This window comes from Sarcophilus harrisii, chromosome 2 (assembly GCF_902635505.1).
Source record: "Sarcophilus harrisii chromosome 2, mSarHar1.11, whole genome shotgun sequence".
In the NCBI taxonomy this organism is placed as follows: domain Eukaryota; kingdom Metazoa; phylum Chordata; class Mammalia; order Dasyuromorphia; family Dasyuridae; genus Sarcophilus; species Sarcophilus harrisii.
In genome coordinates, this window is record NC_045427.1 from 124,506,676 (window position 1) to 124,522,674 (window position 15,999).

Here is a 15,999-nt window from a genome sequence, read left to right on the forward strand (position 1 = left end):
AAGAAGCAGAAATGTCCCAAGGTTAGTTAGTCTTCTTAGAACAAAACACCAAGCAAACACAAAGGAAATAGCCCTAGGCATACTCCAGAGAAACTAGAATTCCTGAGGTCTCATCCTTCTTATATCCAAGTGCAAGGAAGAAAGTGTTAGTCTTTAAGAAAAATATAGTTTGCAAGGAAACAAAATTAGCACAGGTCTATGCACATGACAGAAATAACATGAGTTAGCTTATTGAAATTGTGATCGATGCCATATTGCCTTATCTTCCTGAAATGTCAGGTTAAATCTGGAACCACTATCTATTGCTTCAAAATTGTCAAATTTTGACTACACACCAACAACTGAAAATATAGGTTAGTTTTGTACCTTCTCAATACCCATAAAAAGTAATGATTAAAAACAAAATCCTGGGGATAGAAGGCAAAGAAGGGGACTAAGGGAAAAGGGAAGGGGGAAGTGAAGGCTATAGAAAGAGTTCTGTTGAGGGAGCACCATTCTTAATGATCTTTCTAGTCATGTCTTTTTCTCAGACTTCTGGTTATTTTCCAATATGGGAAATTTTTGGTATTCCCAAATATATGGTTTAGATTTCACTCGGATGGTTTTAACTTTGCTAACCAAGGTTACCTGACACACACATCTGGTCTAGCAACTGGGGCTGGCACAATATTTAAATCCACATAGATTTACCAGCAGGCCCAGTTAAAAGCCAGAGTTAATAGCATTTTCTTCATGTGTCAGTCACCTTCTATAATATTTTATACAACCACAATCATGAGAATGGGAACCAAGAATCTGGCACAACTAGAGACTCCCACACAGCAAGGTGTTAAGGCCACAAGTGAATGAATGAGCAGAGCTGAGACTGACCTGGGCTTGACAGCTTTGGTTTGGGGCCCCCTTACAGAAAGGGCAGGTGGCCTGGGCTTAGACTCAAGCTCAGGCCCAGGCTCTGCTCCAGACTGCATCCTGGTCACCTCCTCAGTAGGGCTTGGAGATTTGCTCTGTCTAGAGACAGAGGACGAGAAGTCTTCGGGCTTCTCATTGAGAGCTTTCACTGGAATTTCAACAAGTCCTTCCTCTCTCTCCTTTGCCATGGCTTCCACAGGCGTGATTTCTTTCTCCTTCACCAAGACACCAGGAATGCTGCTCTCAGTCTCATTGTTCTTCAGAGAATCTTTTTTTCCTGTGACCAGAGAGAGCAAAGAGGACTTCTTGCTCTCCTGCTTTTTGTTCTCCTTACTTTCTTTCTCAGTTTCTGTATTCACAAGAGCCACGTTCACATCTCCACTAACAACTGATTTGTAAGATGGCAAAGTCAAAGATTTAAAAGAATCTTTTGCGAAAGACCCAGACAGTCGCCGGTCTGGAGAGATCCTCCCTGTCTCCCCCCATTCCTTAGAAGGTCTGGAAGACAAATTTTCTGTAGATGAAAATAAATGCTTTTTCCTAAAGCCTTGAGGAGATGGGGAGGAAGATGGAGTGCTGTCCTTTGTCACAGACTCATTTTTGGGCTCCGGCTGTTCTAGATAAATGTGATTTCCATTGATACACACATTAGATCGGGAAAGTTGATCATTCTTAGATCGAAGGCCACCAAAAAAGGACAATCCTTCTTTCTTAGGAAGAGTAAAGTTTATCTGACTTAGCTGCTTGAGATCTGCACTTGCTGTTCTCCGGTGAGACATGCCTATGAAAAGAACAAACAAATTTTGATATTACAAATACATAAATATTAATCAAATAAATCAATGGGCAAAGCAGAAGGGCCCTGCAGTAGGATAGGACCATTATTATCTGAATATAAGACTCAAAAATATAAATGCAAAAGATGTGAACTGAATTTCTTATCCTTATAAAGCTGAGATTCTTAACCTAAGTCCCAAGAACTTGTTTCGAATACTATATTTCAATATAATTACTTTTCTCTGTAACCCTATAGATTTCATTTTCTGTATTTCAAAACTTTAATCTTAGAAGAAATTTATGGTTGAGGACCTATCTTAAAGTAGGTAAGTTACATTCTAAGCCCAAATCAAATTAAAATGTGGTTGGGAAATATTTTGCATAATAAAGACAACAGAACATAAATAATATAAATTGTTTTCTAAATCAATGTGTACCTTCAGAATCTTTAAAGTTAAGTGGAACCCCTTTCTATCAGAGTTTGAAGCTGATGCTTTGTCTGTTCACTGGGTGTACTTTTAAAAAACTGTTCTGTGTTCCAAGGTTATTAACACTTTAAATATACATATATATATATATATTTAATTCCCCTTAATTCTAGTATCTTTCTTCTATTTCTTATATCTATTTTATCCCATCTTTTGCCTTTCTTTGTGCAGTGTGAAGTAAAGGTTTAAATTGATGCTTGGCACACAGTAGACATATCAATAAATGATTATTGAATTAATGAGTAAAAAATAACCTTTTGTGTACTTAACAAATTTCTTGGAACCATCCATCAGATTTCCTGGTATGGTCCTTCCTTCATTTTGCACATGAATTTTATGTTAGCAGAATAAAAGTTCTCCTGGGTCTCGGACTAAAAGGATGGGCCAAGATAAAAATGTGATACTGACTATAGAACAGCCTACTCCCTCAGAATAAGGTGGCTCATCAACAGAGGCATGACCACTAATATTCCCAGGTCAGAGTATCTTTTAAAGACCTTGTAAAAGATTGAACAGCCTGAAAATCGTATACATGTTGGGCATTCCCAGAGAGACAAAAATCACAATCTTCTATCACCTGAAGATGCCAAGAATTCACACTATCCCACTGCCAATAGGGAGGCAGACATTCACAAAGGAAACTTGGAAATAAAGAGAGAGAGGGCTTCCTCCACCACACTATGCCTAGGGAAAAGCATGGGAAACGAAGCTTCTTCTCTGCTTAGATTAACCTGTCTCCTCTCTAGAGAATAGAGGGGGGTGGCGGTGGGAAGGTGTTTCCACTAAATACTTGCTCCATTGTAAACTCCCTCTATGCTGAGATGGATAAGGAAGAAGCGCTGTGAAAAAGGGAAATGAGACTCACTGTCAGAGGGGGAAGAAGATTCATCCTCCACATCATCTTCCCATTGGGATTGGAAGTCTCCCGGGCGGAGCGTCAATTTCTCAGGCTTAGCTGTGGGAAGGACAGACATGGACTGGGAAAGGGCAGTTTTCTGCAAACCAGACCTAGAAAATAAGGTTTTAATCTTTGATTTCTTCTTCTTGTCTTTTGTGGGAGAATCATCATCACTCTCTATTGTGTGCATGGTGCTGGGGATGATGGCTGAGGCAGTGTCAGAAGGTTCCTCCTGCCGCTTCCCTTTGATTTTGTCTTTCAGTTTCCCAAATGGATTACGGGATTTATCCTTCACAGACAGGTCAAACATGCTGGCAGTCATGTTGTTTCTCATAAACTGGATGTCCACTTCTATCTCCCCTCTCTCTTTCTCCTTCTTCCCTGGTTTTGATTTCAGAGTATACCACCTGCAATAAAGGAGTAAAGAAATGAACCATTAGAATCATAACTCTATAAACTCTTGGGATGGTCTTCAAAGAATTTTAATTTCCAAAAGTGAACTACAACCATCCTTTTCCCCTCTTGCTATCACCTGTCTCTTTTACAAATGCACTGGCAAGCTATTCTACCTCTAGTCCCCAATTATCTGGAATGTAAGATTCTATTTTGAAAAGAAGGGCACTGGACAAAGAACATGTTTAATTCTGTGTTTAACATTTTGTTATTAAAAATCAACAAGAAAAACAGTAAGTAACCAGCCTAACCAGTCTAATTTTATGTTCTATGGCATAACTAGGTTAAGGGAAGAGAGCAAAAGTCAAACAAAAGTTGCTTGATAAATGATATGCCACAACAAACATGCAAATCACAAAGGAAAATGAAGAGGTTGGAAGAAAGAATAGTCCTTGCTAGTAAGTTTTGGAATGTTTTGAACCAAGGTTAAAAAAAAAGACAAATAAGTGATTTAGAAAAAGAACAGCAACAGAAGGTATTCATTAATTTCATTATTAGTTTTGAGTTTTGGGCTCAGAAGATCTGAAAAGGATATGAATACATTTCAAACATTATCTAATTTTAAAAGTATTTCACCTGGTATGTCATGCAAAACTACTTGAAGATACTGGAGATACTTAATCTGTCAAACAGCACTAAAAGACAAACAATCACACTTCCTTGACTACACAGTGAACTCAGCATGGAAGAAATTTTTCCTTAAGGACCTTTTATCTGAACTCCCATCTTGTTGTCCTTTATTCTCAAAGACTCCATCAAGACCTCAGAGAGGTGATGCCGTGACATGCAAGTCAATTATATTAAAATGAGGGAGAGCTGTGCAAGGTCACCTGCCTCATTTTCTCCTTCAGGGTCATCTGGGTCCAGTAGCCAAATACAGATCAGAATGACTGGAGATGGCCCTGAATACAGTGGGAGACCCTTAAATGTCTCAATTTGACTGAGGTTGTACCCATTCAGTGATTAAGGCTGGGTAGCAACTGAGGCAAAGAATCACCTCTTTTACCTACTCCAAATAAAATAAATAAATAAAATCTAAATAAAGAACTGAATGAATCTGGAAGGGGAAGATCCTCAGGATTTCTGGCAGCTATTTACATTCAATCTGAGTCACCAGGACCCAAGCAATGACAAATGAAGCTTGGCCTAGGACCTACTAGTGGCATCAGCTTGGTTTTGGTTTACAGCCTGGTCCTAAAGAAAGATATCTAGTCAGTAAACCCCAAGATATCTTGGAAGAGTTTAGAGATATGAAAAAGGGATTTTTTTTTTCCTTTTAAGAGCATCTGTAGGTAAAGGAGTATGATACTGTATCTGGACAGAGGGTTGGTCTTATGAAACTGAAAATGCAGCCAGTAGCAATATCTTCCCTCATGGAAATTTGTTTATTTAAGCACTAATGAGGTAGCCAGTGACCCTGAAGGAAATAAAGCTGTGATGGTTCCCTAAATTACATCCTAGAATATTTTTTCATTATTCATTTCTGGCAACCTGGTATCCAAAATGGTGGAGATGAGAGGACAAAGTAATATTTATATGAGGTAAGTTTAAGAGAAAGAGTCATGGTAGAATGGAAAGAGCCCTAGCCTAAGAGTCAATAAAGCAAGACTAATTGGTGTGAAATATTGGACAAGTCACTTGAGTCCTCTGGATTTCAGTATAACTGGAAAAGGTAGAAGAAGCTGGGTTAGATGATCTTCAGATGGTAATCTGTAAGATTTTAGAGCTGAAAATGAGACTTCAGATATAAGGCTAATGTTCTATTCAAAGCTAAAACTATTAATCTGTCAAATCTTTCAGTTTAAGAAGGAAATGTGATTTAAGCATTTCATGATAAATTTTAAAATGTGGGCCCAGATTTTTTTTTTTTAAGTATTATCTAAAAGAGGTAGAAGCCATCCTAATCTGGGTATTTGGAGACAAGGTTTCTGTTTAACATTGTCTTGGGCAAAGTCAATTAACTTTTCTCAGTCTTACTGGAAAGCCCCAGATTGAATGAACTCTTAAGGTCTTTTATAAAGGTAAATTTATAACTCTATAATGAAACCCAGTTAAAAGAAATTTCTCTGTGGCTCTCCTTAAAATGGGCTGGGCTAATTAAACATGTGGACATATATAAAACCTGTGGTTTTACACTGCCGCCTTCATTTTCATTATGTTGTAGCCTTCAGGAAGCAGTGCAATTTAGCAAAAATCACCCTGCACTAGAGTCAAAAGATCTGGAATATAAGCTTGAGTCTGCAATTAGGAAAATGACTTTGGGCAAGTCAATCTCTCAGAGGCTCAGTTTCCTCACCTATAAAACCAGGCTAGAAATGTCTGTTCTACCTGCCTCACCTTTGGTTTCTAAATATGACAAGATCATGCATTTGGACGGGCCTCGGTCCAAATGTCTACCTTCATCAGTGGAGTTCCTTGCAGGGCCCTTGTGTCCACTGCTGATCCCAATGGGCAGGCAGGACTGATTTCTCTGCAGGGTAAGGTCTCTGGTCACCTAGCCAGCTGGGTCAGAGATAGGAGGGAACCTAGGTCTCCTGGACTCCCAGAGGCCTCTCCCATCCAGTACCAAACCCAAAGCAACAGAGGACAATTTTTCAATAAGCTTACACACATTACACCAGATGGGGGTCCTGTAAGTCACATCTTCACTATGCTCTAACACCTGCCAGGAAACTGGCATCTCTCAGTTAGGAACTGATGCTTTCCAAAGCATCCCATGCCTAATGGCAGCTTTGGTAATGATGAAGGATCAGCTGTTGGGACTTTGTTTTTTATTTTTAAACAGCAACTGCAAGCTTCTCTGAAGAAGGAAGCTGCCTGTGAACACGAAACCATTCCACAACATCCCTTCTCTGGAGAGACGGGGGCAGTTTCAGGCATGAAGCATGCTACCCTGCTCCGGAGGAGCCTTTTATCCGTCCTGGCACATTCCACATGGTATCTGCTAAGCCTGTTTTTGCACTGCTGTGGCAACTCCTCCAGGCCCCCTCAAGCTGAGAGCCTGTTAAAATGCTTTGGCGATGCAGCTGAGCTGCTGCAGGCATCCCAAGAATGCTACTCATCAGCACAGGGACAGGCCTTTCTTCCAAAGGTAACAATGCTAGTAATGCTGGTCTACAGCTTACAAACTCACTTGGGAACCTTCCCCGGGGAAAGTTACTCAATGCCAGATGGGTCAGATCCCTGAGATGATTTCCTAGTGCCAAGATGAGGTTTTTTTGGTTTTTTTTTGTTTGTTTGTTTAGGGTTTTTTTTTCCCGGAAATTTCAACACTTCTCTCTGTGAGGAGAAACTCATCAATTGTTTTTATTAACTTATTTTCACAGACTCCTGTGCCACTTAAGGACCAAACTCAAAGCTGCCAAGAGCACCTAGGGCAGTCAGTTGGAAGATATGAAAAGCTAACCCCCTGAACAAAGTAGGGAAGTCAATCCTACAAGAGCTCTGTCCTTTGCATGCTGGTTTTCAAAACAGGGAAGAGGAACAGGAAGAGAGAGCACAATTTTTTTTTAGTATTGATATTATTCTCATCACTAACCTTTATTAGGCATATGCCCTTTGATTCAATAAAACATGAACCTGGAACAATAGCTAACACACTACTCCATCAGGAAGACTAAACAAACAAACGTCATTAATCACAATTTTGCAAAGGTCAATGAGCAGCAATGACTGCTGCTAAATGTCTCAAACTAGAAAAATCCCTGAGATTAGAACAATCTTTGATATGACTTCAATTGCACCGAATAATTATATTTAATTTCAAGTGGTTGGTTTTGTTTGTATTTTTGTTTTTTTAACATTCACTAAGCTACTTCTCAGTTCCCTGCCCCATGAATAATAAAATATCTATATACACTAAAACAATAAGTGGGACAAAGTATGGGCCAATGCTAGTACTCCCACATCCTTTCAGGTAATTTTAGAAAGCTTTCATTATGTCAGAAAAGAAGATTATGTCCATTTCCCTGGTCCAAAGGATAAGGTACTGCCCAAATGTCTATTTCTTTCCATAGATCTTTTTCTTTCTTCTTTGATAAAGATCATGCATCTTTAGAAAAACCTTCAGCTTCACAAGGAAATTAACTTGCTCTTTATAACCTAAACAAAGACTAAGTTTCAGGTTCACAAAAATTAAAAAGGGGAGAAAAAAAAATCAGCATCCATATTAGTTCAACTGTCTTATGCTAGAACAATCCCAGACAATTAGAACAATCTCAAACAAAAGAAATGAATTCCATTCAATCAAGTGGTTTTTAAAAATATTCACTAGACTGTTCTCATATAAATAATAAAACTTCTGAAGTAAAAAACAAATTTGAGTTTTGTTTTTGTTTCTTTTTTTTTAAGATAGAAAATGGAGAAAAATTAGGCCAAAAATTAATCCTTTCAAATTAGTCTAAAACATCACTTTAAAAAGGGGGGGGGGGGGGAAGGGTCTCTTAAAGACTCCTCTTTTTCCCTTTCCTCTCCCTCCTGCTGAAAAAGAATGAAGACAAATAGTCATAAAAAAGAAAGAGGCAATGAGGTAAGCCCAGGGGATAGAGCCCTATTAGGAATCAGGAAAACCAGAGCTCCCATCATGCCTGGGAAACTGACTAGATGTGTGGCCCTCAGTCTCAGTTTCTTCATTTATAAAATGAGAAGGTGGGTCTTCTTGGACCTTTTAAATCCTTTCCAACTCTAAATCTATAATAAGAGGAAACTGGTGATCGAGAGTAAATTAATTAGGACATGGAGCTTCTCTAAAATTTCCCCATACAGATACCAGATAACCCTCTTCTGGAGTCTAGTCAAATGTCAGAATGCAGTCAAGCAAGGACAGTTCAGTTTCAGGTATTAGAAAATACAAATTCCTATTTTATTAACATGAATTTTTTTAAAAAACCTTCACATCCCCCCAAAAAAAAAAGAAATACAAATTTTTAGAGCCATCATCTACAGAGAGCAAGAATCATTGCTGTAAATCTTTTAGACAGGATGCCTCAAATTCATTTGGCAGATGAAATTTTTTCCTATTTAAATCACTCTAAAGATTTGAGAAAATAGGTGTTCTGTTTAAACACCAAAATCAAGAGTGACATTTACAATAACCCCATTTTCTGATCATAGAATGGTAAAAATAATAGTGTGAAACAAACAAAAAAATTCTTGTGTTTTAGATACACAAATTGCTAGAATTTATATAGATACTTTATATATTGCTCATTTCTGCCCACAAGCCGCCTCCCCCCCAATACTGATTCAATCCATCAGAGAAGCTATAGGATCCACCAAATCAGTACTGTAGCCCCATTGATCTTACTTAGAAACTTTAGGGGTTTTCATTGTTCCTTTATTAAGAGATATTCATGTCTCCATTAATGCTTTCAATTATGTACTGACTGCTTCCTACATTTGAAATCTTAATCCCTTTGTTTGCAGCATCAATCACCTCTACAGTAATCTACCAGGAGCTTTATGACCTGAGATGTTAAATGGAAAGAACTGAAGAAATCAATACAGTAAGAATTTCATTTTTCCAAGGAAAAAACCCAACAAAACTATGATATTTAGGTATTTTAAAGGGCTCTGAATGCAACCTGAGAAGACCTGTAAGAGCTGATACAAACTAAAACAGAACCAGGCAAACACTGTATATTTAAAACGTAAAGAAAAACAATATTGAAAGACTTAAAAATTCTGATCAATGCAAGGACTAACCACGTCTTCAAAGGACCAAAAATAAAGCATGCTACCCACATTTTCTGTCACTGCAATGATGAACATGCAGAATAAGATGGACACACATTTTTAGACACAGCCTGTGGATTTATCTTGCTTGATTCTACTTATTGATTACAATGGGGGAAAGGTCAGGAAAGGGAAAAGAAGATAGTGATAGTGCCAAAAAGTCTTTGAAGCATTTAAATAATGCACAGGCATCCAGGAAGAAACAGACAAGCAAGACATGCTATTTTATTCTTTCCCATTTTTTTCTTTTTGATCTGATTTTTCTTGTGCAGAAAGACTATTGTATAAATTTGTATACATATATTGGATTTAACATATATTTTAACATGTTTAACATATATTAGATTACTTGCTATCTAGAAGAGGAGGTGGGGAGAAGGAGAAATTTTGGAACATAAGGTTTTGTAAGGGTCAATGTTGAAAAATTATCCACGCTTATGTTTTGAAAATAAAAAGCTTTAATTAAAAAAAGAAAGTAGCATACTAAATATACTATTTTTAAAGCAAGTTTTACATAATAGGGATTCCTAATTTTCATATATAATCTATAGTAATAATACTTTCTAGGTGAAAATATTCTTTTGGGGGAATGTTAAATTCAGGATAGATAAGACAAAGAGAGAGAGGCTCTGAAAAAGATTCATTCCATTTGAAGAAAATGATGAATCACTGCCATCACTGCTTAAACATTAAAATATAAAAATAATTTAAAAGTATATTCTCTCAGATTAGCTTCCATCTACTCTGTATATACTTTTTATGTTACTAGTTACTTGTCTCTCAGACCCACCCCCAGAACATATACTCAGGGCAAGAGATGTTTTTGTCTCTCCCTGTTATCTCCAGTGTTTAGTTAGTATTAAGCTTAATTGGTGCTTACTCAATAAATGCTTTTTGACAGAAGCTAGCAAGAAAAACAAAAGTACAAATTTTTGTAACCTATAAAGCATGTGTGATTTAAAACCTACAAAAAAGGAAGATAGCTTAACAACTTTTGTTACTGGCCATCATTATCTGGGACTTGGAAAGCAGACTGCTCTAACCAAGGCCGACATCTGTCACATTCATTCATCTGTACCCTGTGGTCTATCACCACTGCCACCACCCTAGTCCAGGTCTTCATCACCACCCACTTGGAGTCTTGCAATAGTTTCCTAAATTTTTTTTTAACGTTTATGTTCTACCTCTTCATGTCAACACATTAATCTTCCTTAACACAGAGGATCCAAAGATGCTACTCCTCTATTCGACAATACCCCCCCACTGTCTCCTGAGTCAAGTTCAAACTCTTGCCTGGCATTCGAAGCCTTTCACAACATGACAGCCCTACCTTTCTAGTCTGATTTCATGCATACTTTACGTCAACCCAACTTGATTGTACTGTCCCTGAAACATACCTACCACAATGCCAATTCCATACCTTAGCCCAAACATCCCTATCCTTGGAAATGTGCTTCATCTTTCTCTTAATCAAGTGAATATCTCAGGAACCTTTAAAATGTTACTCATGTGCCACCCCTCCCCCCATTAAGCCTTCCTGACTTTAAAGTCGATAATAAAATTGGTCTCATCCAGGGAACATTTTCTTAGTGTTGATCTCATGACACGGTCTGTGGCTGTGACACCTGCACCAACCAGCCCTCCAACCTGCACCTAGACAAGACCATCAACCCAAACTGAGCCAGCACTTTACACAATAGGTACCTTTGTTTGGTCACCTGACTCAACATCTTCTTACCCATAAACTCGGGCGAGGGTGGAAGTTCCTCCTAGAACCCGTCAACTACTTATAAGGATGCTACTGAATAAAGAGAGTTGTTTCTCACTCCCAGGAGTCTATAGCTACCAAATCCAGTTTTCTGGCTGGTTACAACAAAGGCAAAACACAGAAAACCAAGAGCTAGACAATGAAATGCTAATGTTTTAGAATGAATCTTAAAGGCAGGTCTAGTACAACTCCCTTGAAAGGAATTTTAAAATGTTAACATAAGCATAAGCCCCATAATGTCCAATGTCATCTTGTAATAAAGTATGGATACAGCCTAATCATAGCTCTGCTGATTCAGTCCCTCATAGCTACAATTCACTCCCCTCCTATCTTCCTCTCCAAAGCCTCATGTTAGGCTGCAGGAAGTGTCTCCTGAACAATCTACTTATTAGTGCTCACTCTTTCCTGAAATTACATTGTATTCATTTATGTTTACCTATTTTATTCCCCCAGTAGAATATGAGGATTGTTTTTCATTATCTTTCTATTCTCAGAAGAATTTAATGAAGTACAATGCCCATAGTAGGCAATTCAAGAGTGCCTTCTGAAATGAATTTTAACTTCGTTCTGTGGCTGTTTCCTTTACTTGTTTCCACGATACCTATCTGTATTTTAAATAGTAAAAAGTGATAAATTCGACCAATCAAAAAATAGTTGTTAGGCAAGCCCAAGGATGGGTATTCCACCTAAAATTTCCTAATCCAGTCAAGTAAGTAGTACGAATACTGAGCCAGACACTGTACTAAACTCCAGGGATACAGTAAAATGAATGATATAATTCCCGTTCTCAAGGAGCTTACAGTCTAATGGGAGAGGGAAGGATATATAAATATAACATAAATAAAGAAAATAAATCCAAATATGTGTAAGATAATTAAGTATGAACTAGGTTTGAGAAAAAGGACACTAGCAGCTGAAAACCAAGCCAAGAGCATGTTATTTCATCTGTCTGTCCCTTCACCTTCTATCTTACTTTTAGTTGCTAAGGAACACATTTCTCCTCCTCCCCAGCCTCTGGGAAGAAACGTCAGATTTCAGAAGGTCTGGGCTCAGGATCTCATTCCTGACATACACTGTTGATGTGATTTTAGCCAAGTAAACTCAGTGTCCCAGGCACTTTTTAAAACAAAGGTTCTTAATTAGGGATTTGTGAACATTTTTAAAAAAACATTTTGATAACTACATTTCAATATAATTGATTTCTCTTGTAATCCTAAATATATACACAAAAAACATTCTGAGAAGGGGGCTCTCTATGCTTCATCTAATTACCATACAAGTCCATAACAACAAAAAAGCTAAAAACTCCTGCTTTAAAAACTACAAATTGTAGAATTACAGATTGGTATTGAACTGAAAGTGGGGAACTGGTAATTCCTTACAGTTTATAATCTTGTTCAGACTTCATTCCCACTCCATACCTCTATACACTCCTACACATCTCAGTTTCCTCTAAACAAATTTATTTTTAAATTGGGTTTTCTGAAAACACAATGATGTTTAGGAGGGGATAATGATTCCCTAAAATTAACCTCCTATCTCATCCTATAAAACAGTGCCACACAGTAAATAAACAACAAAAAAGGCAATGCATGAATTTTTGAGGACACTTCCAATGCTGCTGAAATTTATTTTGCTTGACAATACATGTTTGCAATGATTGTTTTTCCCCCTTTATTCTCAATAGGAGAAAAGTTTTAGAAAAACAGAATTTTAGCTGACTTTTTAAAAAAGAAAACAATAAATGTCAAATCAGTCAGTAAGCATTTATCAAGCATCTATTATATGCAGGCATTCGGTTTATGAGAAGCCCAATATTGTGGATTTTCTGAAATATGTAAAGCAAACTGATTGGTACTATAAGAAATTGATCTAGAAGAATTCTAAGGAAATAAGAAGTTGCCAAGCCAATGCAAGAATTTTCCTTTTTTTCTTTTAATGGGGGGGGGGGGGGGGGGGGGGGGGGGGGAGAGACAGAAAGACACAGAGAGAAAGCAGGAACAACTAAGTGCTTATTAATTTTTTTAAAGTAAAATAAAAGTTAATTTTCAAAGTATCTGAGGCTTTGCAGGTGCTTGGGAAAAAGGTGGAAGATCAAGCAGTTTTACTCCCAAGGAGGGGGAAAGGAGACTGCAAAAAGATTCAGGGCAAACCAGCTGAAGCTTTACAAAGAAGAGCCCATTAAAGGTCTAGCAGCTGGTGTGGAGAAGATCAGCCCACAGAAGATGGGGCAAGCCCTGGGCTGGGCTGTGCAAAGAGGTGATGAGCAATCCGGGGAAGGGCTTAAGCTAGTGGGCTTGGGTTCCTGCTTGTGAAACTCCCGCAGGCTGCCCTGCACAAAGCAATCTTCAAGGTGAATGGCTCCTCGGCCTGTGGACTGCTTCATTGTGCACATTCCTGAGGGAGTGTGGAAGAGACAGGACAGAGCCATGGCGTGTTATCTGCATTAGGGGGATTTCAGGGTGTTTGCCCTCCCTGCTCTGAAGGAAGGTCATCATTCTCTGGCCTTGGTAAGAAGATCGGCACAAACCCAGGCCTGCCTGGTAAGATCTCGTTTCTGGGAGCAGAGGGGGCTCCTAGGACATGAAAGGGACAACTGAGGCCCATTTCTGGAGGATTCTGCTCTCTTCCACTGCTTCCAGATGGAGTGTCATGGAACAGATCATCTTTTCAAAAATGTAGAAGCATTGCCAGAAGGTGCCTCCAAAAAAAGAAAGAAAACTACCACCTCAGAGCAATGTGTGCTCATGATTCTCTCCAAGTACTGGGTGTCAGGTACTACTGTTTGTTTAAATATGGAGAGGTGAGACCAGAGGCCTCTGAAAATATTTGGAATACAGCAGCTCTTTCCAAGCCTCATAATTTAACAGAAGTCAAGCCTCATCCAAGTGTAAAATTAAGTCCCTCTGAAGTTAAAGCCTGATGAAACTCTCCAAACTTAACATTTTCCTGAATGTCCATTAAATGTATGCACGCTATAACAACACTCCCTTAAACTTGCATAGTACTAATTTTCAAAGCGCTCTTACATACATTTGACCCTTACAACAACCCAGGTAGATAGAAAACAGGAGTAGTGGTCCCCACTTAGGGAGATTCTTGAAGCAGGTGAGGGGAGGACTCAACTACTTATCCCATGGTCCCAAGAGGGAACGATGGATACCTACACTGCCTCTGCCAACATTTATGTGCATACAGAAACTCAATCCCAACCCCAGAGACTACCCATGCTAGTATCAGGCTGTCCACAATCCTTATGTTGGGTATTGTTGAATGCCTCACTTGAGGCAGTTGAGGAGAATTGGGGTCCACTGGGACAGTCTGCAATGTTGGGGAAATTAATAATGGGAACAACCACCCTATCTAACACAAACAGCAAGTGGGGATAGAGAGTCGGCCTGTGAGTCTGGAAGATTCAATCACTGCCTGTTTTTGTAGTGACTATGTGAACCCAAGCAAGAATTATTCAACCTTTTTGGTGTTGCAGGGAACTTTCTAGGACTATATGTTATCAATGACAATTACATCAATGGATAGTGTTTACACTTTCATGTTCCCCATACCTCTTAAATTATAGGTCCAGATCCTGGGGGGAAATATAGCACTGTGAATAAGAAGCTATTGGGAAAGATTCATATTGGTGAACTGCATGACATTTAATTAAAATTTACTATAAAATGCAGCTCAATTAAGTATTCTAAAATTCTAATCCGTTGATAATATTGGGAACAAGAATAATGTAGGTTTTTATCATTCAGGGTCTTCCAGATTCATGATAACAAGGAGAAACCTCCTTAAACTGTCTAGCAGCAAAATGTTCACTGTTCTCTAAGGAAACATGGCATGCTTTAAAAGGCATATGCCTTCTAAAAGAATTACTCAAAAAGCAACAGTTTCCTGAAAATTCCCATAACTTCCTTCCCAGATTTTCCTTTCACACCACCACCACCTCAGAAAAAGACAACTGCATATACTAAAGTTACTTTATTTGCCAAAACAGGCTCATTCCTCAGTGTGTCCCAGTGGGACTCCCAGGAGACTAAATCCCCAGATTGCTCCCAAAGAGATTATCAACAGGCTCCCCTGCTCTGCACTCTCATTAGTAGCTAGAGTGGCTGGGCTTCATTTGTGCCTTTGAAGTTAAGCAAAAGCACAGATAGCGCAAACCATGCAAGGACTTAGAAAGTTGACAGCTAACAGTTAGTTTTAGCCAAAAACTTTCTGGAAACAACTGAAATAAAATAAAATGTGTCCTTGTAAAAATTAACCAGGGAAACTATTATCTCTCCTGGCAGAGGAAGCCACATCCTCACCCCCACACACATATCCCCCCCAGATTGAATGATTAGAACAGCCCTGGTCCCTGATGGTCCAGGGCACTGCTAGGGTATTAGATGCTACCTTCTCAATCCTTCCCAGTCTGTAAGATCTCTCAGAGACCAAACTGGTTCCTTCAAGGCTTAATCTGAAAGTCTAGGTGTCAAGGAGTCTGCTAAGTCCCAATAGGCTCTGGTCTAGCAAGGGAAACACATTCAGCTCTGGAAATTCCTGAGTTTTGGTAATCATGGCTAGGTCCCAGAATAGAACCTCTTCAACAATATCCTTTTCCCACAGTTGAGCTAGAAGGAACCAAGGGTGATTATTAGGTGGCAAGGTTTTATATTTCCCAGATTACAGGATGTCTGAAATTCAGAACTCTCATAGAAACAAAGGGTACCATCAGTTAGAGCAGGGAACAGAACAAAATGGGGCAGAGGGATGGTCGAGTCTGAATCACAGCTGTGATTGTACCTGGGTGACCGTGGACAAGTCACTTTCCCTATTGAAGATTTCAGAGTCGTCACTTCTAAAATGAGGTGACTGGACTAGAAGAGCTTTCCAGCTCTGAATCTGGATGGTCTTATGATCCTAAGTATGAGTTAACTATCATCTTAGGACTGTGATTTAATCATCTACAAAGATCCATTTAGAAA

General features: G+C 38.7%; 1 protein-coding gene across 3 annotated transcripts in view; it reads right to left on the reverse strand.

Moving 5' to 3' along the window:
• The window catches only part of RAB11FIP1 (RAB11 family interacting protein 1), a 62,138-nt gene that overhangs the window by 13,759 nt on the left and 32,380 nt on the right, over nt 1-15,999 (reverse strand). For all 3 annotated transcript variants that reach the window (XM_031950688.1, XM_023494712.2, XM_012539963.3), the window contains exons 2-3: nt 3,040-3,479; nt 871-1,690 (exon numbers count right to left, since the gene is read on the reverse strand). In XM_031950688.1, the coding sequence (XP_031806548.1) occupies nt 871-1,690; nt 3,040-3,479 (1,260 nt within the window). The remainder of the gene's footprint in view (nt 1-870; nt 1,691-3,039; nt 3,480-15,999) is intronic.